Below are 24,384 nucleotides of genomic sequence, written 5' to 3' on the forward strand. Positions count from 1 at the left end.
TTCCCTCCCCTCCCTGGCTACTTAAATCTTTTTATTTGCATGTTTCCTGTCCGTCTGAATATTTAACATCCACTGCAGACATAACATGAAAACGCAAACAAATCTATGTAGAATGTTTACAAGACCTCTCAGTCATGAATGAAATCACTCGAACGAGACTGTTTTTCCAGTATAAATATTTAATGAATCACTTTTTTTGTGCTTCTTATTTATTTATTTTTTTTAGAAAAATACATAACTTTAACATTTTTGTTCATGCTAAAATATTATTCACAAGGCTGTTTTGCGTTTAGCTCATTTCACACCGGTATCTTTTTCATTTCTGATAATCCTTACCGAGACTTTTCATTCATTTCAAAAAGTTATTTCTCATTCCCAGAATGGCTGCATAGCTTTTGTCATGGAGTTAAATACTGCAGATGTCAAACCAGCACCAATAACAATTAAAAAAAATGACAGGTAACCTGAAGACCAACTAAACATTGAGCCTTAGAAAGCAAGGCTGCGCAAAAAAACAAACTACTGTAACCAAAAACACACACGCTCTTCCATTAACAAACATACAATTCACTCGCATACACAATCATATAAAGTTTTTTCACATTTACAACTGTACTGACATGTTTTTTAATACACTGCACATTAAACCAATAACATTCTTCTCAGATGTTGTCGGCTTAACGTACAGTAGAAATTAAAAGCATGATTTTCTTCTTGCTTGTTATTGCTTTTCAGGTGATATTAGTCTTGACAGCAAGTTCTCATTGTATGCTTGCAGGGATGCTTGTAACACAGCTGCTAAGTTTAATCAAATTCTTCCATGAAAACAATCGTTTTCACTTTTGAAAGAGCTGAATATTTATCCACGTTTCTGTCCGAAAACAGTGCATTTCAAATGAAACAAGTAATAAGCATATTTTGCACACAGACAATAGTCTAAACTTTGACGGTCGTTACAGCTGTTACAGCATTCGATTGCCAACCACCATTCTGACTCATCCCTTAATTTGTATAAGCAAACATTGTGTATTTGTATTTATATTTGTATTGTCTACAATACATATTATTTGCCTATGTAATTAAAGCGACCCGAAGCTGTAGGCAATGTAATGACCATGACAATGCCACAGAGATTGTCACAGATTTAATCTGCATGTGAACGAAGTGTGTCTGTGCATGTGTGTTTCCATAGGGAGGTGACCTTTAAGGTCTGACTCAGACGACACATGACCAGACGTCCACCTGTCTGCTAAACTCAGCTCTTCTTGGCAGAAACTAGCAGGTGAGCCTCATAAAACACACACATACGTCCACACTCCCCACTGTGAGAGGAAGAGAGACAGAGGGAGCGACGGAGGGAAAATGAGAGCGGTCTGGTACTTGTAGTTCACAAATGCATGTAAACACTTCAGATGTTATGAAATGACTGATGGAAGAAATATAGGCCTGGAGGAAATATGGAGAAATATACCAGAGGTTTTCAAACTTTTTGAGTCCCAAATGATTATTGCCATAGCTAGGGAGACTATTACTAAAATACAAAAAAGGCAGCTATGTTTTTTTTTTTTTTTTTTAGAAAGACACAATTTCTACTGTAAACAATAAAAATATATATTTAAGTATGTTTAAAATTGTATCTATGTATGCTCTGTTTCCTATTTCTGCATATAAGGTTTGTTAGAAAATAACAAATTAATATACATTTTAATTAATCTTTGGATTTTCAGCCAGAATTAAACAATAATAATGTAATGTTCATGGGCCTCCTAGCACTCTCTTGTGCACCTTTGGGGGTCTCTGGACCCCAGTTTGAAAACCTCTGTTATACTGATAGAGCTGAAAAGGTACCTGTGCATGGAAATGGAAAGAAAGAATAAAACACTTTCAAAAGCCATGTTCTCCAAATGTGACTTTGCATATATTCTCCAAACTAAACTGGAGTCAAACCAAATGACAGATACGCCAAAATAATTTAATACTTAAAAAGAAAAATCAAAACATTCAGAGGCTGAAAACGTAAAAAACCCTCAATCAATATTTCAAAATAATATTGTGTTTTTACCTCCTTCTCCATTTATATTCAAAGGTCAGTCATCTCTTCCTCTATATGCACCGTTTTTAGTTTTGTCAGTTGTTTTTCCCTTCATCTTCCATTTCTCTCATCTCGCCCTTCCCTCCCTCTGAAATTGCACATAGGAAGTCTCCATTTAGGTTTGAGGTCATCTGGGCGTCATGACCTCTGAACTCACCGCTAAGGTCCGTTTGGGCCACTGTGAGAGTGGTGTAGTCTTGGGAGGTTGTGTTAAGTGAGGTGGGGGAGCTGTGGGTGGGGTCAGGACTGTAACCCAGGTGGTAAAGGTATCCACCAGCAGTCTCCATAGGTTCCTTCTTTACAGCAGACAGAGCGTGTACACTAGCCAGGCTGTAGAGTGCTGTGCTGGGCTCAAGAGAGGTCAGCTGCAGCCTGTCCTGCTGCTCCACCTGGTTGTGGCACAGAGAGGTGGGAGCAGGAGAACTGCCATCAACAACGCCTGACAGATGACAGAAAGAGGTGTGAGAAATGGCAGAAAACGAGAGAGAGGATAAAGCTCTTAAAGATAAAGGTGCTATACGGTGCCATAAAATAAGCTTTTTGTCTAGATGGTTGTGTAAAGAACCTTTAACATCTGAAGAACCTTTCTGTTTAACAAAAGGTCCTTTGTGGCAAGGTTCTTCAGATTACAAAGGTAAGAAATAGACGGTTCTTTAACATTTTTTTGATTGAATGGATCTTTGTGGAACCAAAAATGGTTCTTCTATGGAAAGGGTGTGAAGTATACTTTTTAAGAGTGTATGGCATAAAAATATTACAAGGATATACAGTTCATATTCAATAATTATTTGAGTCCATGAACACAGTGACAGTAAAGACTTTTATGTTAAAAACTTATAGTTAAAGACTTATAATTCGAATAAATGCTGTTTGAATTTTCTGTTCATCATAGAATCCTGAAACGCTTTATCACAGTTTCCAAAAAATATTAAGCAGCACAAAAAAACGATTTCAGCTGTGATAACAATAAAAGATATTTCTTGAGCAACAACTCATCATATTAGAATGAAGCTTACAATTCAGCTTTGCCATTACATTAATAAATTATTTTTAAAAAATGTGTTTATCTATTTTTGAAATTGAAATATTATAGCAAAATATTAAAATTTTGCAGCCTTGGTGAGTGTAAAAAACTTCAAAAACATTAAAAAGGCTTTTCTTAACACTTTTTTGCTCAAAGAATAGATGATATCTTGTGATGTTTGCCGAGACTCACTCACCTGATGAGGGTGAAGAAGATGATGAGAGTTGCAAGGAAGGAAGTACCACCTTGTTGCTGAGCAGCGAGGTCCTGTTGCCTTCAGAAACCAAGTTGTAACCTTCAAGCTGCAAGCCGTCAGATGGAGTCACATTGAACGCCGAGCTAATAGACGTGGTCTGGTCCTGCACCGACACATCCTGCCTCACATCCTCAGCTTTCACCTCTACGTCGGTCCCGTTCACAGTACAGTGAAACGAGGTGTACGCCAGCGCAGGGTCTGCCATTACCGGTTTATCCTCTCCTGCACCATTCATCTCCACATCTGCTGCTGATCTGCAAGTCAGAGACTGGAGCCCTAAGTTCATGCCGCTGAAGAGGACATGTCCCGTGGTGGAGAGAAATGAAGGGGTGCCGTTGTGGAAAACAGAGGTGGGAGTGTTGACTGAGACTCCGTTGAAGATGACAGATGGTGGCGAGACAGAGTTCCTGCTGTCTCCAACCTGCTGGACGATGACCCCGGCCTCCAGAGCTCCAGAGCAGAGGGACACGACTGCATTACCCACGGTCCCATCACTGCAGGTGGACATCGGACACGGGGACAGAGACTCCTGACCTTTACTGCTCTCATCCTCTGTGCTGTGATTCCCATCTGACTCACTGAAAGAAAGTGAAAGAGACAGTGAGTGTCTTCCTTTTTGTCTCCATCTCTACACTTTTGCTCATAATAACAGATTTACGTTCTTTGTAGTTATTAAATTCAAATTCTTAATTAAGTAATTTATTCATTTTTGTTCAATTCTTTTCATTTTTGTTTTATTTATTTTAGATTTTAACATTTTTAATTGGTAACATTTCTTTGCTTAATTTCTTAATACACACAACTGAAATAATAAGATTGCAGAAACTGGAAATATTTTGGTAATGCAAAATTCAATGGCAAGGTCATGAGTTCAGTTCCCAGGGAAAACAAGAAATGAAAACTCTATAAACGTAAACTAAACAATATAACATGAAAAAAAAACAAAGAAAAAAAACAGATTTGCGCCACTGGAAAATAAAAACATAAATGAGAGCATATGTGCTCAATATGAACATACAAGTATTTCTAAACTGTCTGAATAATATCAATTCCAGGTGTCCATATTCACTTCAAATCATTTTTTCAAAACAAGAGTCTCTATTTTTTCTTTTTATGTTAAAATCTACAACTTGCTAAAAGATTAGGCTGCTTGAAATGTCACTGCATAGGCCTACTTGATTTTTTTTTTTTTTTTTTTTTTTTTTTGACACTTATGTTGATGATTTTGGCAATATTATTTCCTGAAAAATCGTACCAGTGAAGCACTCTGCAAGAAAGAAGGGCAATATTGAATTATCACTCTCTGCGTAAAATAAACGCGGACTGACGCAGCTGCAGGAAGATGTAGACGGGAGCGCGCGCGGACAAATGGAGAGGTGAGTATCCACTTCACACCGCGGGACCCCCCTACATCACAGCTTTCACGTGTCGGCGGTAATCCTGTCTATATCACATACTCCTTTTTACGCACGCACGCACACCATTTGGCGCAATGAGTCCTATGGCGACACTACCCCGCGAACGCAGCATGACTTCACAAATGGTCAGCTTTATTTCCACAGAGCCCTCGCCAAACGGGGATGGGCCGCCAGTGACGAAAGGTTAAATTTAGCCGATATTTTAAAGTACGATACGGCGCGATTCATGCACTGACAATATTTCACAGCGCCTTCAGCTGTTCAAACATAAATTCGTTTAGTTGAGAGAGAAGGGCGCGTTTAGTGAATGACCGCAGCAGCTGCGCGCCTCCGACATGTCCTGTGCTCCTTTCCACAGCCAGCAAAAAGAACTTGGCATTTCATTTTTCAGCGATAACGTCATTATATTACGGGATGTTAAACAAAGGAGGCGTTCTTTTTGTCAGTACAAGACGTTCTTAAACGTTTTTCCATTTTAAAAGACATTTCGGTATTGTTAAATTATTATTCCGTTATATAAATTCAATACGATATAGCCCTGGGGACTGGGGTTTAGATAAAAGTAATTGTTTTTTTTTTAATACAATAATCTAGCATATTGTACATAATAAAATGTAATAGTGTTTGTTAATTAAAATAATAATAAAATGCTACCGATCACGATCAAATCTTTGTTAGAGGGGTTCCTGGGGGTCCTGACATGGCCTATTAATATTATCATTTTTGCCACACCCCCACATTACAGAAAAACACAGGATGTCCTCTATAAAAACAAACGTATGCATGTTCCGAGCAATATTAGCAAACATATAGTCAAATATGAATTGTTTGGATAAGAACTGAAACTTTTTTTTTGAAATGTTATGGAGTGCAGATGTAGCCTAAACTTAAAGCGGCCTCATTCAGTTATTAAATATATGATAAATATGATTGTTGACAAAAAAAGCACTATTGATCAAGATGCTTCAAGCAACTTGTGACATCAGCTTTCTGTGAATGGAAAAAAAATGTATGCGTTTGAGGGAGGTCACTTCCACCAGGTGCGCTGGAGCTTTGTTCACAAAGAGAAAAACATTAAAGTGAATCCTGTATTACCAGTGTGTGTGTGTGTGTGTGTGTGTGTGTGTGTGTGTGTGTGTGTTAAAATAGAGTGCTGAAGAGGAGGTTTTCCTATCCCCTCTGGCTAAAAAGAAAAGTAAATAGTTCGGAGTGATTTATGTGGTGGGGCGAACCTTACGCGTCAATGGATCCCGAGTAGCTGCTCACTCAAAAATAAACACACGCACACACGAGGTGGTGACTCACGCGATACATTTTACGCACGCGTTTGAGTGTCCTTTAGAAGTTGCCTTTTAAAATGCCGATCAAAGCATGCTATTTTTCTTTATAATTTAAGATCATTAAGAATAAATTAAAGACAAGTCTAAAAAACCGGCGTGACAGTACACATGCAGACAAGCAGAAACCTTTTTAGAAGCAATAAAATGCCAGGATCTCCCCCCTAAAAAAACATTTTCTTGACTGCTGCATCTACGTTTTGTCAATAAACCAAATAAATATATCCACAAACGCCCTATATATATTCATTCATTGGGAAAAAAAGTTAAGTGTTAGTGGCTTTGTAGTTTTTCCTCACCTTTTGGACTGCGCCTCTGACGGGTTTCTGTCTCTCTGCCTTCTGTTTTTGAACCAGTTGCTGACCTGTGTGAGGGACAGCCCTGTGATCTTGGCCAGGTTCCTCTTCTCGGCCGGGGACGGGTACCGGTTCTGCTTATAGAGGTCCTTCAGAGCATTCCTGGAGCGCTCTTTGAAGCAGTACACCGTCTCCTCTCCATCCCAGATGGTCCGGGGCAGGGGAAACTTCCGTCGCAGGCGATATTTATCGACTGCGCCCAGCGGTCTACCGCGGGCCTTCTCCGCCTCCGTGTACCGGGCTTTGTACCATAAGTCCTGCAGGGCAGAGTGGCACGACGGGCTGAAGCTGTGGCTCTCCAAGATGCTGTAAAGCTCCTGGTAGCGCGCCTGGTGGAAGGCCACCAGCGCCTGAGCGCGGAGGATACTCTCGTTACCGCGCAGTAAGTCACTCTGCGGGAGAGACCACAGAAACCGGGCGAGTCGATCCACGTTGCCCCCCTGCTGAAGAGCCTCGCAAACACACGCAACCTGCTCCGGTGAAAAAGCCAAAGAGGTCGCGGTCGCTACGGGTGAAGTGTGCGCAGACAAAGAGTCCATAGTGGGCATCTTGCGCTCCGATGGAGAGGTCTGCCCGACGAGCATCCCGGTGGCCACCGGAGTGTCCAGAGCCAGGAGTTTGACGTGCCCCCGACTGTCCGTGGAGCTCTCGTGAGGCTCCGTGTACTTCACATTTTCTTTTTTGATCTCGCCTGCCACTGTCACTTCACTGGAGGAAACAGACATTGTTTTTATTCTTCACCTCAGATTCCTTTAGTCCGTCACCCCGCCTCGTTTCTGCCCAAAGCTGATCAGGTTACCCGTGCGCCATGCGAGTGATATCGGGTGTCTTTGTAAGTGGATAGCTTTCCCCTTTCGCTCCAGCAGCGTGACTTCTCAGCCCGATAGTTTGAGGGGGACACACATGATTGGCTGCACGAAATTTCGAAAGGGGCGGGGCGAACAGCTTCGAGGCGAACACGCAGAAATGAAGCTGTCACTCAGCCGTGACGCGCTCCCGCAGCTCACCTGCGCTATAGGTGAGATCTCATTCGAGGCTTTTGTGTGCTTCTGTGTGTTTACTTTGAGCTTAACAAACTCAGACTGTTCATACAACAGACACTTCAAACGGCACAGACATTTACAAAACGACAAGCCTTACCCATTTTTTTTTATCTCCGTTTAAAAGGTTCTGGGTCTAATTTGTAAAAAGGTTGTTTCGACAGTTTATACACACACACACACACACACACACACACACACACACACACACACACACACACACACACACACATATATGCACACACATATTTGTATGTGTGTGTGTGTGTGTAATAGCGTTAAATTTAGGTATACATGCAAAATGGAAAATATAAAACTATTAAATGTATCTATCTATCTGTCTATCTATCTGTCTGTCTATCTGTCTGTCTGTATGTATGTCTGTCTGTCTATCTGTCTGTCTTGTCTGTCTGTCCGTCTGTCTGTCTGTTTACCTATTTATCTGTCTGTCTGTATAACAATAATAAATGCATATATTTATGAATGAAAAGGACATGGTAAAAATACAAAAAATGAAAATGATGATCTGTGTATCTGTCTGTCTGTCTAACTCAGCGCTGAGCTCACTCGAGCAGTGTTTTAGTAGGAACGGTTGTAAAGGGCATGTTTGTTTCCAGCGGGCGGTTTTGAATGTAACACTTCGATGTGCTCTAGAGTGCGTTGAATGCTGTTTATTCTTTTGCAGGCGGACTAAAACATAACAACAAGAATAATGGATGATCAGGGATGCCCGAGGTGCAAGACGACTAAATACAGAAACCCATCTCTGAAGCTGATGGTGAATGTGTGCGGCCACACGCTGTGAGTAACGTTACCTGTTGTCAGAGCTCTTATTCAAACCTGTGCAGACCCTCCAGACTGAAGCTTTATTCGTGATGGCCAAGACTAGAAATTATAATATTATTATGTCTTTTAATATATTGTTTATTTGTTGTAATAAGGCCAATATTTCACCTGTGAGTGCAGTAAACTGATATTTCTATGAATTCTGTTTTGAAACTCTCCTTACAAAAAAATAAGTTACCATGGTAAGTTAATCATACATTAGAATGTGATGTGCAAATATTACAAAGAGCTTTTAAAATACTTTACAGTTCAAAGTTATGTTTTGATACATACATGTTAAAAAGGTTTTAAAAGTTGTAGTAACTGCTCTCAGCAACATAGAAAATGATAGTAAATAGTGTTTTTCACCATACTATAGTAAAGTGTATTATACTGCATATATTATGTACAACACTTTGTTAATGAATGCTACAGCATACTGTAGTATTGACTATTAGTGAACTTTAAGTTATGTAATGTTTTGTAGGAACATACCCCATAGTTGTAGATAACTTAGTATAATATTGGTTAAAGTAGTATAGTTTGTTTATATTACTATAGTTGTTTTATTGCCACAACAAGTACTTTACTATAGTATGGTTCAAAAACACCATTTTAGTATATAACACTATTTACTATAAATTACTATAGTATTTTTTTCTTGTGGGCTGACCTAAATTTGTCAGTTTTATTGTAGTAATAACAAAAAATTGTAACAGTGATATTTTGGTGGAAACTATTACAGTGATAAATGTGATAGGGATGAATACAGACAAACGTGTTCAAGCTAGCTGTTCATTTGGTGCACGAGAATAGACATTCAGCTACAGAGAGAGTGTATATGTATATCTAGCGTGTCTGAAGTCATGTGACTCAGACTCGTGTTCTGGATGCCCTTGACCTGCAGAGAACTTAATGGTGGACTCATGGTGGACTGCTGACCTGGGTCTCAGAGAGTGTATGAATATATTACACACTGATGACACACTGCTGGAGACAGTCCAGCACACAATCCCCTGGTCATTTCATGAGAGTTTACATCTGTATGCAGAAAATCAGGACGAAGGAATTACAGCTAATAAATGAGCGTAGTCTGTTATTAAGTACAGATGATGGAGTGGAAGGAGACGTTGCTTGTGTGTTTATTCAGCTATGGACTTTTTTGGCCCTTTGGACTTTGGAGAGAAAATAAACAGTTTTTCTCAATCGCTGAAGTCCTAACTTTCTCTAAACTGAAAGTATTTTGTAAGACATCGTAGCTCTGGAAAATACTGTATCTGCAAAATGTAGTAACTCAGTTAAAACATTTAAGTAATTCTTAATTTATTGTATCAGTAAATTGTCCAATGCCACCAAATTCAAGTATTTATTTCATTATGTGAGTCGTACTGTTTAAAAAGTGTAGATTTTTTTTACCATGGCAGTCAACCTTGGAAATGTCATTTTTGTTCCACTTTTTCATTGACACTGATCTAAATGCTATTGTGTAGCGCACAGAGCTTCTCAATCACAGGTAGTGTTGTTGAGTTTACCTTTGAAAAAAAAAACATAATATGCAAAATTATTTTGTGTTAGGTATAAACAAAGAAATTCTGTGTCATAGATATTTACGGAGTATTCCTGATAAATTTGATATAGCTGAATGATCTTTTTGCCTGGAATGGCTCACATAATGAAAGAATGTTTAGAAATTGTGAAGAGTATAATAATCTTACTGAGAATCAACCAAGCATGTGAAAATTGTGCATGTTTGTTTTTAATCTTTTTCCACATGTAAAACACATGATGAAATGAATCAGATCGACAAAAACAAATTGACAAAAAAAAAAATATTTTGACTTTACAGATATTGAAATGGTTAATTGTTTTGCTCTTAGAAGTGCCCCATGGGACATAAAAGTGCCTGTAGTTGAAGACACACTGTGTTTGTGACTGTAAGGCTGATGCTGAGTGTGTCCTGATGACCTGCAGCAGTGAAGAGGGAAGGGCACAAGTAGGTGTGTGTGAGAGATAGTTGATGAGAGGGACACAGGTAGCTTATGTGTGTGTGTGTTTGTGTGTGTGAAATGCAGGAGTTTGCAGATTTTGTGTGTGCGTGATGGGGTCAGTTGTGCTGAGCTAGAGGAGTGTAGTAACCTCTCAACATGCTGACAAACACTGAGCGGGAGTGGAGGAATGAGCAGGGAATGTCTAGCATTTATTCACATGAGAGTCTGTGTTCGAGTTTTTGAAGGTCTGTCGTTTTCTCTCTGTCACACGCACAATCACTTTGCGTATCTTCAGAAAGAAAGTCTGCCGTCCAAAGCTGGTTAAAAATGAGAACAGTTGAGATGCTTCAGAGAAAACACAGGCCAGATCTCAGCATGAGCCATGGTGCAGTGGTTAGTACACACATTTCCTGATGCTTTGCACTGCCACCATCACATACCAAAAATGTACTTTATTTTAATGTTTTTAAAATAGGTCTCTGATACTCATATATCGCATATATTTGATCAGAAATGTCATTAAAGGGTAATATTGTGACATTTTAACAACATAACTGCTTTCTATTTTAATATATTTTAAAATGTTATTTATTCCTGTGATGGGAAAGCTGAATGTTCAGCAGCCATTACTCCAGTCTTCAGTGTCACACGACCCTTTAGAGGTCTTTCTAATATGCTGACTTGGTGCTAGAGAAACATTTATTATTATTATCAATGCTGTCATATATTTTTTGTTTTCAGGATTTTTTGAATAGAAAGCTCAAAAGAACATTATTTATTTGAAATATGCTTTTTTTTTAACAATGCAAAAGTCTTCTGATGCATCAGTTTAAACCGCCTTTTTAAATGAGCATTAGTTTTAATCAAAAATAGATTTTCTTAACCCTTTGTAGTATTGAAAATTTTTATCAATAAAAATAAAATGGACGTTTTATTAACAAAAGCCAATTTTCAATTACAACAAATGATTTGTTCACACCTCCATAATTTCCTGTCACTAGTAAAGTTTGCCCACTTTATTGTATACAGTGCCTGGCGGATTGAACGGTTTCAGAGATCAAATCAATCTATCGAAAAAAGGAAAAAAGCGGGGAAATGAAAAACAGACAGAGAAAAGGAAAGTTTAACTGCTCTGTGGAAAATGAAAGATTGTTTACTGTATTTTTAAGAAACTCTAGTTGAAACTCAGCAGTAGTTATATGCATAAATCCTGGGCAAGATGTAACATTGGTTTTTAGCACACACTGTACTTTGTCAGCTCATAATGTGTATGTCTGCTTTGCTTCAAACCCATCCCGTCATCACGCCATTATGATTGAGTAAGACCACCACACACACACATATCAGGCCTCTGTTTTATCCATTAGTCTAACTTATGGCTCCGTTTGGAAAGTTTCGAAGGCCAAATTTTACCCTCTGAAGCAGTGAGATGATTGAAATGTGTGTTTGTGTGGAATCGCTTCTGAAGGCTTTTCCAGCAGATTTCACATTTCATTACTGTTTATTTTGACCCTCATTCAGCAGACCTTCTGCCAATCTGAGTAAAATGTTTGTGTGTGTGTGTGTGTGTGTGTGTGTGTGTGTGTGTGTGTGTGTGTGTGTGTGTTTCAGGTGTGAGAGCTGTGTGGAGATGCTGTTTGTCCGTGGCTCAGGTAACTGTGTGCAGTGCAACACTCCTCTCAGAAAGAGTAATTTCCGCGTGCAGCTCTTTGAAGATCCAGCCATTGATAAAGAGGTGGAGATCCGCAAGAAGGTGCTCAAAATGTATGTGTCCGAAAAAAGTGTGCGAATGTGCCTCAAAAAAGATTGTGGTTGTGAATTGTTATATTTAAATGTTTCCTTCATTTTTCAGCTATAATAAGAGGGAATTAGATTTTTCCGTTCTGGAAGAATATAATGACTACCTGGAGCAAGTGGAGGACATTGGTGAGATACGTATCATGTGTTTATTCATACAAATAATTTTTTTCAGTTTCTGACATTCTGTAAGCGTTTTAAATGCGTTTACTTCTTTCTCTTTCCAGTGTTTAACCTGACTAATAACGTAGATGTTGAAAGGACCAAGCAGATTATGGAACAGTACCAGCGAGATAACAAAGACGTTATACAGAGAAACAAAGCCAAATTAGTAAGTATGTGTGCATGGTTCTGATTGGACAGTTGTATAATTTTTACAAGTCTTAGTAGAATCAGAAGTAGATTGTAGCAAATCCTATTGGAGCCACAACTTAGCAATTTGTGTATGGGTTCCAGATACAGTTTTTATTTTTCCATCTTTAATTTAATATTGCTTCACTTAGACACGTGAGCAGGAGGAGTTGGAGGAGCTGTTGTTACAGGAGCAGCAGGATTCAGAGCAGAGGAGACTGGAGACCCTGCAGGAGGAACAGAGACAACTACAGGCCAAGAGAAAAAACAAACAGGCCCTGCTGGATGAACTGGTACATTCACACAAGTGTTGATTTGGTCCATGGCTTGATGCCTCATTGCCTTGTTACTTTAAAATGTTTAGCTGACTTTAGACTTCTTCTGTCCATAGTCTGTATTACATATACTTCACAGTGCTGCACGATTATTGTGCAATTATAAGTGTCAATTATTCCCTTTAAATTATAATTGCGATTTATTTAAGAATACGTAATTGTGGCATCCGTAATTGTAATTGTTGTTAGAAAATCGATTAATTGTGCAGCCCTACTTCACACACAATGTTTAAAACAATACCCTCATCTGGTTGGAGTTGCGACCCTTTTGTGTTCTGGCGTGTTTAGCTGCGGTGCTTCTGCAAGCATTGAGAAGAGTTTGACTCTAACTTGTGTTATTTACAGTTCTTCCCTGCTTATCCATGACTGTTTTTTCTTCACTACTAATTAAAGTGCCAAAATGTTTAAAATGAAAGCATATCCTCAATGTTGTGTTTGTGTTTGCAGGAAAGTTCCAAGTTACCTGCGGCTGTGCTGTTGGCCCAACATAAAGATCGAGCTACTCAACTGGAGACCCAGATAGAAAAACAAAAGCAAAATGTCAAGCCAGCAAACATCTTTTCAACTGGAATAATGATGGTGAGGGAACAGCATACATACACACATGCACACACAATCAGTGAGGCTGATGGTGGATAAAACTTTAATCATATGAATTAATCAAATAATATTTAATTTGATCTTTTTATGAAATGATACTCTAAATATGAAACTAAATCTGGCAGCAGGTAGCAATACATGTCTTTATGAGCAATTCATGCGTTCAAATTGTTCAAATTGCTTATTCATTCAGGAATTCAGTAAACGGCTCACTTTATAAATGGGTCTTTTGAGTCATTGGTTCACTAGATTAGTTTAAAACGCAAGATTCATTCAGAAACTAAACACGGCTGTGTTGCTCACAGATGCACAACAGTTTTTAAGCTTTTTAAGCTTTAAAGGTAATATGTTCTTTGAAAAATGCACATCAAAGTAAAATTTAGTTTAAAACACGATATCAATGTATTATTTTTCATAACCCGTTATTTTTTGTTAATGCGTTTTTTGTTAACTGACAGCCTTAATACATATATACACACACAAACACATTTTTAACCATATAATTCATAAATGTTTTTTTTTTTTCATACATGTATAAGCAGCTAGTTTTATAGTGTGTTTCAGCACACTATGCGCCCAAACATTTGCGTACACACAGACACACCAGCATGCTTGTATTAGCCAATGTTTGAGTATGACGTGGGAGTGTATGTGTGTGTTTATATAATTTTGTGGTGCGTCTGTGTTGTAAAGCAGGTAAGACAGGTTTGTTCTTTTAAAAAAAATCCTTTCAGCGGTCACTGTAGAGGACACAGACCTGAACCAACATGTCATGAATGTGTATGCAAACGAGTAGGGGGAGCAATACATTTCAAAAACTGCCGTTTGAGAGTAAAAACAGAAACAGTGTGCCCAATTGTCTGTGTTTGTGTGTGTATCCAAGTGCATAAGTTTCCACAAACGTGTCTTGTGGTTGGCACGAAGAGATGAGTGATGTGTATGTTGGCATGGATCTTGGCACATGGAGGATAGTACCAGCAAAAAAAGTGTTCGTCAGCTTTAGATGGCTTTCGACTACTAGGCAGGAGGCACGCGTATATGGTTATATTTAACGCACAGATGTTTCTGAGCTGTTGAACAATGTGTGTGTTCGTCTGACTTTTTGCAGGCAAAATCATACTCGGCATACATGTGGACAGAGCCAGTAGAGGCTTGGAGATCAAAATAGTGTGTGTTACAGGGCATGGAGAGGGCATTGGCTCTCACACTTGTTACTTGAGCTCAGTTAATGCCAGCTGGAGGGTCCACAAAGCTCACTTTATCCCCACTAAACCTGTATGTGCGTTCACTAGTGTTACACGGTAAATTCAGGACACTTTCTCAGTGTGACTTCAGCGGCTGATGATTATTTTGCTGTGAATAGGACAAGGTATTTAAGATAATGTGTTGATGAGCGCGTTTTGTTGTATTTTTGTGACATTTTTCTCTTGTGCCCCATGCAGAGCGGTGCGAGTGTGTGTGATCATTTTCAAATGTGCTGATCTGAGGTGAATGTGTGTGTGTGTGAAGGTCAGCAGAGGTGCTGATAGACAGTTTATATTTGTTGACCTTGGAGTGTCCTGAAGACTTGCATAGTCAGAGTCCCGACGCGCTCTCCTGCCTCATCCCATGTGAAACAGAAACCTTTTGCTGTTCTCTCACATTCCTCGTGTAAAACGGAAATTTTCTCGGAACATACATCGTTTAATGTAGTTTTGTCAGTTCTGTGAATTCTGTAAAAACCTTTATGGGCAAATTATCTTTAGCAGATAGTTATTAATAGTTATTAAAAAAAATGCAATGTAATTTAGCTTTAAAGCAATGATTCTCAACCAGGGTTTCTTACAAAACGTGTAATGGAGTCGTTAGGTGATATTTAAATTAAGAAATAATATTAGCGTATAAAATAATCTCTAATCTAAAGCCCAAAAATTGTTTTTTAAGATTTAAACTGAAATTAAGATGTAAATTGAAATCATTACTATCTAGAGAGAAAAATGTTTTTACGCAACCTGCTTTTATAATTACTGATTTATTTTATTTAGAAGATGAAATATTTAAAGTACTTAAACAGTAAGTATCTTTGACATTAAGAGACAAAATGTTAAATGCATAAAAAAAGTATGAAACATTTAATAAAAAATTCAGAAAAATCAGCTGCTAAATATAACTGTAAAAACAAACCAGGATTTCTATGACAACTCCTAGCCCCATCGTTTCTTTTTGTCTATTGCATTAATGTAAATTTAATTGATAAGAATATTATCAGAACTCCTTAAAAGTTAAGCTGTTGTCAGTGTACAGGAGTGCAACAATCAGCTGAATTTGGCAGTGCTTTCAAGATTCATGCCATTAGATTTGTTAAAGATATTCGGAGATTTGATTTAAGAAATTTAGAAGTGTGTATGTAAGATATTTTTGGGCTCTGTTGTTATATGTAGTTATATCCGATTTCATATTTACTCCCTCCAAATATTACATCAACAATAATTTTACATTTAATCGTGCATTTATATTGGTCTGCTTTGGTGTCTGACATTGTGAACTATGCTGGTACAAAGAGAATAGCTAATAATAGTTGTTTACATAAACTCTTAAATGTACAGTACCAAAAAACTGCCTGTTTTTTGTTTTAGTTAAATTATGAACAGTAAAACTAAGACCAAGACTCTTTTTGGTGAAAGAAACTTTGCTTTGAATAAAATGCTACAGACGTTTATGCAGTTCATTTTAAGATTTGCATGTCTGTTTAGAGAAACAGTTTCCTTTTCCCAAAACCAAATTTCAAAAGACATTTCAAGTTTACAGCAGAATCTCCCAAATCCCGTCCCACATTCTGGTTGATACTTGTAGCTGAATTCTGGCAAGAAACAATACCAACACACCTAATAACTGGCATTTGCTGGTTTGGTGAGGAAAATTATCACACCCCCAGAATGAACAAACAAATGAGCCGTTGCACCGTAGAGCCTTTTCTGTGCCAGTCAAAATGTTCTGTGCCTCCCGAGACAGAAGTCTAAACTGCAGAACCAGGGGAGATGGTTTGTTTTAAAAATGTAAAATTCAAGTCCACCTCGTAAAAACATGTTTACTATGTGTTAATGTCAAACATATGGACTGATTCACTGCCCAGGCAGGGGTGAGGTTAAAGCGCTGGACGGCACTGAATGTCGAAACGCAGCAGATATATGATTGATTTAAACACAAGGCCCCGTTAAACTGTGTGTAACTGCTTGGAGTGAAACTCTGAATGCGCAGACAACCGGAGGGGTGTTTCAGCTCAGGGATTTCCTTCCCTCTCCACCCCCGCACAGTAATGAAGATGGATCGAGCCGGCAGCTCTGTTTTAAGGGCACCGGGGAGTGAATATGCATCTATAGTCACTCAGCGTACTCAGAATCAGCAGCATTTCTCTATACACACACATATAAAACACCGCACATTAATGCTGAGCGCAGATGTTCATTTTGAGTTGGTAAAGATGCGGTAGTGGTTTACCATGGAGTGTGTGTACTGGAGTTCTGAAGAGTTTTCCACTGGTATTAGGCTGTTGACAGGGTAATCTATGATTGGATGGTTTGTATGTGTTGACATGGAAATCTCTAGACGGATTGTGTTTGTGTGTGAGACATAAGTTTGGAACTGATCAGGCTGGGTGGACAACAGAATTTATGTTTGTTTTTTTGGATTCATTATTAACCACAAACATTTGATGTGCATGTAGAAAGTTAGTGTTCAATTTGTGTGTGTGTGTGTGTGTGTGTGTGTGTGTGTGTGTGTGTGTGTGTGTGTGTGTGTACTGGTTCAGCTATATTTGTGAGGACCTAATGTCCTATATAGTGAAGGGCAAGACGTTTTGATATAGATCTAGTGTTTTGCACATGTTTCTGTGATGGGTAGGTTTAGGGGATAGAAAAAACTGTTAAACTGCTAGAAAGTCAATGGAAGTCTATGCAGTGTCCTCACTAAGATATCAAAACAAATGTGTCTGCAACAATACTAGTTTTAAATTTAATGGAAAAATATTTCACAGCTATTATAAATAATGCGGGGGGAAATCTGTTATTTAAACAAAAAACAATAAAAAACATATATATATATTGATTGTTGTCCAAAGGGTCAGTAAGATTTTAAAATATTTTTTTAACAAAGACGTCTCTTATGCTGATTTATTTGCTTAAAAACAACAGTAAAACACAGTAAATTACATATTATTGCAATTGTAACTGTTTTCTATTTAAGTATTTTTTGTGATGGCTAAGTTTAAATTTTTTGCCAGTCTTCAATGTCACCAAATCCTTAAGAAATCATCATGTAATCAGTATGCTGATATGATTTCTTATTATTATTAAATGTAAACTGGTACTGTTTTTAAAATATTAAAAATATGAATTTTCTTAAAAAAAACACTGCCCTCAAAATGAAAGGTAACAAATACTATATATTAATATTAAAAATACTTCATGCCCAGTTTATTTTTTGTCAAAATTTACCAACAATTGCCTAATGTTGCAAAAACGTAATTTTGTTTATTTGCTCACACTCAAGAATGTTTAATTGCAGTCAATTAACAGATTGTAAACAGACTTGTCCCTCACAAGTGCTCTTTTACATGCTCTAGTTTATTGTCTTGCCTTTTCACCGATTTGTGTGGCATTATTTTACTTTGCTGTTTTTTGGCCGTATAAATGCATGCAGCACTTTCAAACCTAAGTAACAAGAAGCTCTCCCATGGAAATTCCCTCTCCCTGCACACACACACACACACACACACACACACACACACACACACACACACACACACATACTCCCTTCATGCTGTGGTTTCTGTCTGTCTCCAGCAAGTTCAGCTTCCCTTGTGTGTGTTGCCTTTGTGTGTGTGTTGGCAATGAGTGATGTTGTCATACATCTTTAGATCCCCTGCTTGGATCTGTATCCATAGAGGGACGTGTGTGTTTGTTGGCACCCATGCATTTATGTGTGTGTGTGTGTGTGAGGCTTCATCTCAGACAGAATGTCTGTTAGTGTTGTTTAAATGAGGTCATCTGCATTAACACTTCCATTTTAAACTCAATGAGTGTGCATTTTAAATATTGTCACATCAAATGTTGTTAAATAAAATAGAACATAAAAATAAAAAACAGCTGGGTAGTCTGTCTACCTAAATGTTATATATTATTTTTAGAACTGGTTTTTCATTGTCATGACTGTGCATTTGTATTGTCAAAACGGTGCAAAAATGTGTCTTTCTCTGTTTCTTTCCTTCAGGGTCAGACTGTTTCCTTTGCTTCCGTGTCTCGTGTGGAGGAGGTGTTGTACATGTATCAGTCTCAGTGCATTGACACGTATGGGCCGCCTGTTCCAGAACTAGAGCAGTTGGGCCGATTAGGGTAAGAATCTATTCAATTTTGCTAATGTGAATTATTATATTATGGTAACACTTAACAAAAAGGTTTCATTGCTTAGCATAAGCTAAAAGCACCTAGATTCCTTTTATTTATTTATTAGTCCACTTTAACAAAGGTTAATAAAGACTGTAAGAATACATAGCCTATTGTAAATTCATGTTAACTAATATATTAATGTTAACAAATAAGACCTTATTGTATAGACTATTATATTACATTATTCAGTATGTCAATGTTGGACATTAGGCAAGACACTATATTGTTGTTATTATTATTATTATTATTATTATTATTGTTGTTGTTATTTTTATTCATGCACAAGGATGTTGTTTCCTTTTTGTCCCTTCTCTGTTCTCTTTCTGCTAAGAGTGTGTGTTTGACAGAGATAAATGGCCTCTTATTCAAACAAATAAACCACATCTCCCATGGTGCACTGCTCCCAGGGTAAACAGGAAGTCTGCTGACATTTTTGCTACGCTTGCAGTTTCACGCTTTACTTAAGTTTAACTTCATGTGTAAGACACACTCTCATTCTTCTCAAACACAGTCTTTGAAGCTAAATTAGTGTATACTGGGGACTCTCATCAATGCAGTGATATTTATTCTGCTGATGCTGTTTACTATATCCTATCTCTATAATAATTGCTTAATAATCTCAACATGCTCCCATGAGGTTAACTGCTTTGTCTAATATAACAGCTTTTATCAGGCTACTGATGGCTAATAGAGGGAAGGTTTACCCAAAATGAAAGTTCTGATAACAGAATGTTCATTTAAAATTTAAATGCGAATTAAGCTTAGGTTTAACCATGACTCCCATTGTAATTGTGTTTCTGTCACAGATGCTGTTGACAGAGCTTTACTTGAAGCCCCACACACACACACACACACACACACAAATGGATAGATACACACTGCAATCTTCAGCAGAGGATCTTGTGATGTGGTTTGAGCTGAAAAGCTGAAGACAGTAGAATAAAAAGAGTGAGGGTTATGAAAAGAGACGATAGGGTGGATCACTCTCTTTTGTTTCTTTTTCTCTTTCGTTCTAAAATCATCTTTTTTTTCTTTCCAGCTTCAGTCTTTTGAAGTTGAGAGTGGACAAGTCTCTGAGTGCTTGTGTGTGTGTGTGTGTGTGTGTGAGGTTGACAGAGAGACGGATTGTTTTTTGCTATTTGTCTTAGTGTGTTTTGACAGTGAGTTAGTGGAGATTTATGTTGGACTGGTTTGTGTTTTTGGAGGGTCATGTATGTATTCACTTCCTCCTCACCCCCGGGGCGAACCCCGTCCTCTGTGTCCGTCCCTGTTCTGTACCTGTATAAATACAGATTGGGTGGGGCATTTTATTAAAGACAGCTGTGTGCATTTGCGTCTTGAAAGGAGGTGATTGGGTTGAAGTTTTCTTTCCTCCACACACGTCTTTTTCAAGTGCGTTCAGCTGCATCTGTGTAATGTGTGCATATTGTTTCAATAGAGTTTTTAGCTGAGATAACTGTGCCTTAAATATGTCCTTCTATTCTTACAATGTTGCATATAAATATTTTAAGTTTTGGCTGCATAAGTCTTCCTTCATGGATCAGTTATCGTCTCATACCCTCTGAGGACACACACACACACACATATTCAGTCAGTGTTGAGTGATGTCTCTGGTGAGTTTTGGGATGTGTCTGCAGAGATTTGGATAAGGTAATTAGTTTAAGAGGCATTTGTTATTGGACAGGACACAGCTTGCATGCGAGTCTGCGTTTGTTTGGGTTCAGTAAATGTTTTTAAAAGAAGTCTCTTATGCTCACCAAAGGAGCATTTATTAGATGAGGGGAAAAAAGTACAAATATGAATATTATGGGGGGAAAAAAAACTGTTTTAATATTTTTATTTATAATTTGTATTTATTTCTGTGATAGCAAAACTATATTGTCAGCAGCCATTACTCCAGTCTTCATTGTCACATGATCCTTAAGAAATTGAGAATGCTGAAACAAGTGTTCCAATTTATTATTATTATTATTATTATTATTATTATTATTATTATTATTATTATTATCAAACTGTGCAGTATCATTTTTGATACCTTTTTAAATTAAAAAAAGAAAATAATTTATTTCAAATACATTTGTAAAAGAAAAACATTTGTAAAATTATAAATGTTTTTTTTCTTAAAAACTGTACATTATTTCTTGAATTTCTTATAAATCAATCAATCAATCAATCAATCAATCAATTCAGGTAGCAACAATCGCCATGGACTTGACATTCATTGCCATGCCAATGTTTAGGCTACTTTTTCTACAGAAACACACTTTGTCATACAGGAAGTCATCGTGCCCTAGACAGGAAGTAATCCATCAGTAGGTCAGCAGAGGGCGCGTGTGTGAACAGGGTCAGTAGCTTTATTGTGTTTTTCGACATAAATCTGGCTGATTGTTGTTTATTTAGGTAATAAAGAAAAGAGGTTTTGGGAATATAACCATGTCCAAAGCAAACAGTTAAAACGTAGTAAAACTACTAAATAATGAAAATATTAAGCACACAGAATTACATTAATTTCATTAAGTGTCAGAATTCTAGAAAATCTTGTTTTTTAGCATGCTTTATACAAACATCATAATTGTTCTTTTGCATTTTGCAGCACAACCTATAAGCATTCGGGTCTAGGCCAGCTGATTTATAATATGTTTGTCTAGGGTCAAATGACAATGAAGACACGTCTTCCATTCCTTCCATCCCATCTCTCCTTGTCTGCAAGTATTTTTTTTTTTGGAAACTGCATTTTGAGATTTGATATTTGATATTTGCATATGCAAATAAGCCTAAAACAAAGATTCTGGCCTTGGCTTCAAGAGTAAATTTGGCTTGCAAATGCTCCCTGTTTCTGTGTATGAGGTAGCAAGAGAGAGCTGAACTTCTAAAACATACCCCTAGGGTGCATTGTGGAAAAATGCACGGACAAACTAAACTTGTTCACCTTTTCTCTCTCTCTCAGCCCGCAGATTTAAGTGAATTTTGCATTTCACAGTGGTGTGGCTTTTCCTTTGAGCGAGGAATCTTGATCTCCCAGATGTGTATGGGTGTGTGTTTTGTCTTACCGTTGCCGTCTCTCTTTAAAACATAAACCATGCTACACGCACAGACACACACCGCCTCTGTAAACGGCAATATACCTTCGGACCAGTAGGTTTTAATGACCCAGGTCGTCTCTTGGCTTCTGCGTAGATGAGTTTGCTCTCTGAACTCTGATGAGGATATTTGCATCATGGATGAGTTGTAGTTTGATATATGTGTGTCTGACATAGCAGTGCGGGCAACCAGATCTGTTTGAGGAATGTGTGTGTGACACTGACCCTGTTAAAATGACAGATTGAGCAGCAGCTGCTTGAGAGTTTTCTCTGCTTTTTCTAAGGAAATATTTCTGTGCTTAATCCTGTGCTCGGAAAGTCTTTCACAACTTCTATTAGGCATTAAAGGCTGGCAAGATACGCAGATCCCTCCGACAGAGAACACACACACACACACACACACACACACACTATCATCACCACCACAGTGTGTCAACACCGATACATCTGCATGTTTTAACTAAAAACTGCTCCGTTCATGTTAGAATTTCAACCTCATTCAGTTGACAACATGAACAATGTCAGCAACATGTCCATTTTGTGAAGTATACATCAAGATAGCTGGAGCCAGACTCAGGCAACCAGTAATATCCTTCTAAATATTTGAGTCATAGCCCAAACCCTCACATTAGTCACTTTTCAAACTACCTTCCAAATCTCTTTGAAATCTTTTCTTCAAAATCTTTTCTTCCTTTAGGACGTTTCTTTTTGTGTTTTGTGTTTTACAGTTTTAAACATTTTTTTTAATAATTAACAAAAATGTCAGTTTGTTTGTGAAAATTATATACATTCCCATTTGCTGTTACAAAACATTTTTACTTAAAATAAATGGTGTCACTTTTTATTCATCGAAGAATCCTCACAAAATGTATCGTTTCAGCAAAGAATAAGTTACATTGCAAAATGTATTAAAACAGAAACAGTTATTATTATGTATTAAAAATGATTATATTTTCCAATATTTATGTATATTTGGTCAATTAAATGCAGCCTTGGCGAGCATAAGAAACTTCTTTCAAAAATGTAATTGACACCCAATTCATTTTTACATAACCACCAACCAAAATTATAAGCTTTATAATTTATGAAAAATAATTTACAATATACAATTTATGGAAAACACAGTTTAGAATCTACAAATTATTTATATTTATGGATTTATTGTTTTTTTTCCCTCTGAAAATGGATTAAAAAGTGATGACAGTGATTCACTTGTGGAATGATATGTGTGGTTTGTGGATTAATGATGGAGAACTGAGGCAGCATTCTGTGTGCATTAGCTCATGGTCCAGCGCTTCAGTAATCTCTGTTTGTTTAGAAAGCGTGTGAAGCTGAGAGGAGCTTAAGTGTTTCTGATGATACCTGACCCCCTCTATCGCTCTCCTCCTTTTTCCTCTCTCTCTTTCCATTTTCTCTCCCTCTCACTGTAGTATCGGTTTACATGTAATTTTCAGTCCTCTCATAATGAATGGCCGCTGTGGACTCCAGCTGCTCGAGAGTTTTGGGGGTGCTGGGCTAGTGTGAGATCTGAGTCCCTCTCACAAGCATTAGGTTTCTGATGCTTGCCCTGATGCTTTGTGGGTAACCAGTAGGTGTCAGTTTGGAGAGAATGTGTTTGTGTTAACATGAGAAGTTTTTATGCATTGTTACATATTACTAATAACAGTGATTACGTATATTTATATGTGGCATAGACATACATATACATTCTTATAATATTCATTATATAGTATTGAAAAGTTTAAGGTCTGCAAGAAAATTAATACATTTGATTCAGTAAAGATGCATTAAATTGATCGAGAGTGACTGTAAAGACATTTATTTTACAATATTTCAAATAAACAAAGGATAAATCCTTGTTTTTTTCGTAAAACTATTAAGCAGTACTCATAAGTAATGGAATAGAAATAATATTTTAAAATGCATTCAAAAATAAATGAATTTTTTTTTTTTTTTTTTTTTTTTTGTGGAATCCAAGGACTCATGCTTGTAAAACAACAGAGCTGCTCCCTCTAGAGGATTAACTTGATTATATTCAAAGCCAAAATGATGGGCTTGCAAACCACTGTTAAGCTATTCACTGTTCCACCTAATCATCCTCTCTCATGTCCAGGTATCTGAATCATGTGCGCACAGCGTCTCCGCAGGATCAGGCTGGTGGTTATACATCAGGACTGGCATGCCATCGTGCCATCCAAGATGCTTTCAGTGGCCTCTTCCCCTCATAACATAGAACTACAGCCACTGCCGCTTCATCTGTTCACCAGTCTTCCTAAAGACTCACTGACAAGCAAAGGGAGAACCTGTGAGTGTTTGGATGCATGGGAAAGATTCCTGTGAGAAAGGACCCATTCAAAATACCCTGGAGTTATGTTGAAGAGTGACATAAACGAGCTTTAATAGGTGTACAGATATTTTTGTAATGCTGTTTTAGTTAAATAAACTTTTTTTTTTTTTGTGTA

At 37.6% G+C, this 24,384-nt stretch overlaps 2 protein-coding genes across 3 annotated transcripts; one reads left to right on the forward strand and one right to left on the reverse strand.

Moving 5' to 3' along the window:
- Nucleotides 1–161: 161 nt before the first annotated feature.
- six4a (SIX homeobox 4a) lies at nucleotides 162–7,358 on the reverse strand. Its single transcript, XM_043254879.1, has 3 exons — nucleotides 6,427–7,358; nucleotides 3,313–3,950; nucleotides 162–2,531 (listed from the first exon to the last, which is right to left on the reverse strand). The coding sequence occupies exons 1-3, from the start codon at nucleotides 7,206–7,208 to the stop codon at nucleotides 2,128–2,130; spliced, it is 1,824 nt and encodes a 607-aa protein (XP_043110814.1). The 5' UTR covers nucleotides 7,209–7,358; the 3' UTR covers nucleotides 162–2,127.
- On the forward strand, nucleotides 7,359–24,384 carry mnat1 (MNAT1 component of CDK activating kinase). 2 transcript variants are annotated; one of them, XM_043254884.1, is made up of 9 exons: nucleotides 7,359–7,501; nucleotides 8,209–8,324; nucleotides 11,948–12,100; nucleotides 12,189–12,262; nucleotides 12,361–12,464; nucleotides 12,637–12,777; nucleotides 13,267–13,398; nucleotides 18,667–18,788; nucleotides 24,036–24,384. In XM_043254884.1, exons 2-9 carry the CDS (start codon nucleotides 8,236–8,238, stop codon nucleotides 24,148–24,150), a joined length of 930 nt encoding a protein of 309 aa, XP_043110819.1. In that variant the 5' UTR covers nucleotides 7,359–7,501; nucleotides 8,209–8,235; the 3' UTR covers nucleotides 24,151–24,384. The 2 variants fall into 2 exon arrangements, with proteins under 2 accessions (XP_043110819.1, XP_043110818.1); XM_043254883.1 differs by lacking the exon at nucleotides 7,359–7,501 and having other exon boundaries at nucleotides 8,152–8,324.

This window comes from Puntigrus tetrazona, chromosome 13, assembly GCF_018831695.1.
Source record: "Puntigrus tetrazona isolate hp1 chromosome 13, ASM1883169v1, whole genome shotgun sequence".
Lineage (NCBI taxonomy): Eukaryota > Metazoa > Chordata > Actinopteri > Cypriniformes > Cyprinidae > Puntigrus > Puntigrus tetrazona.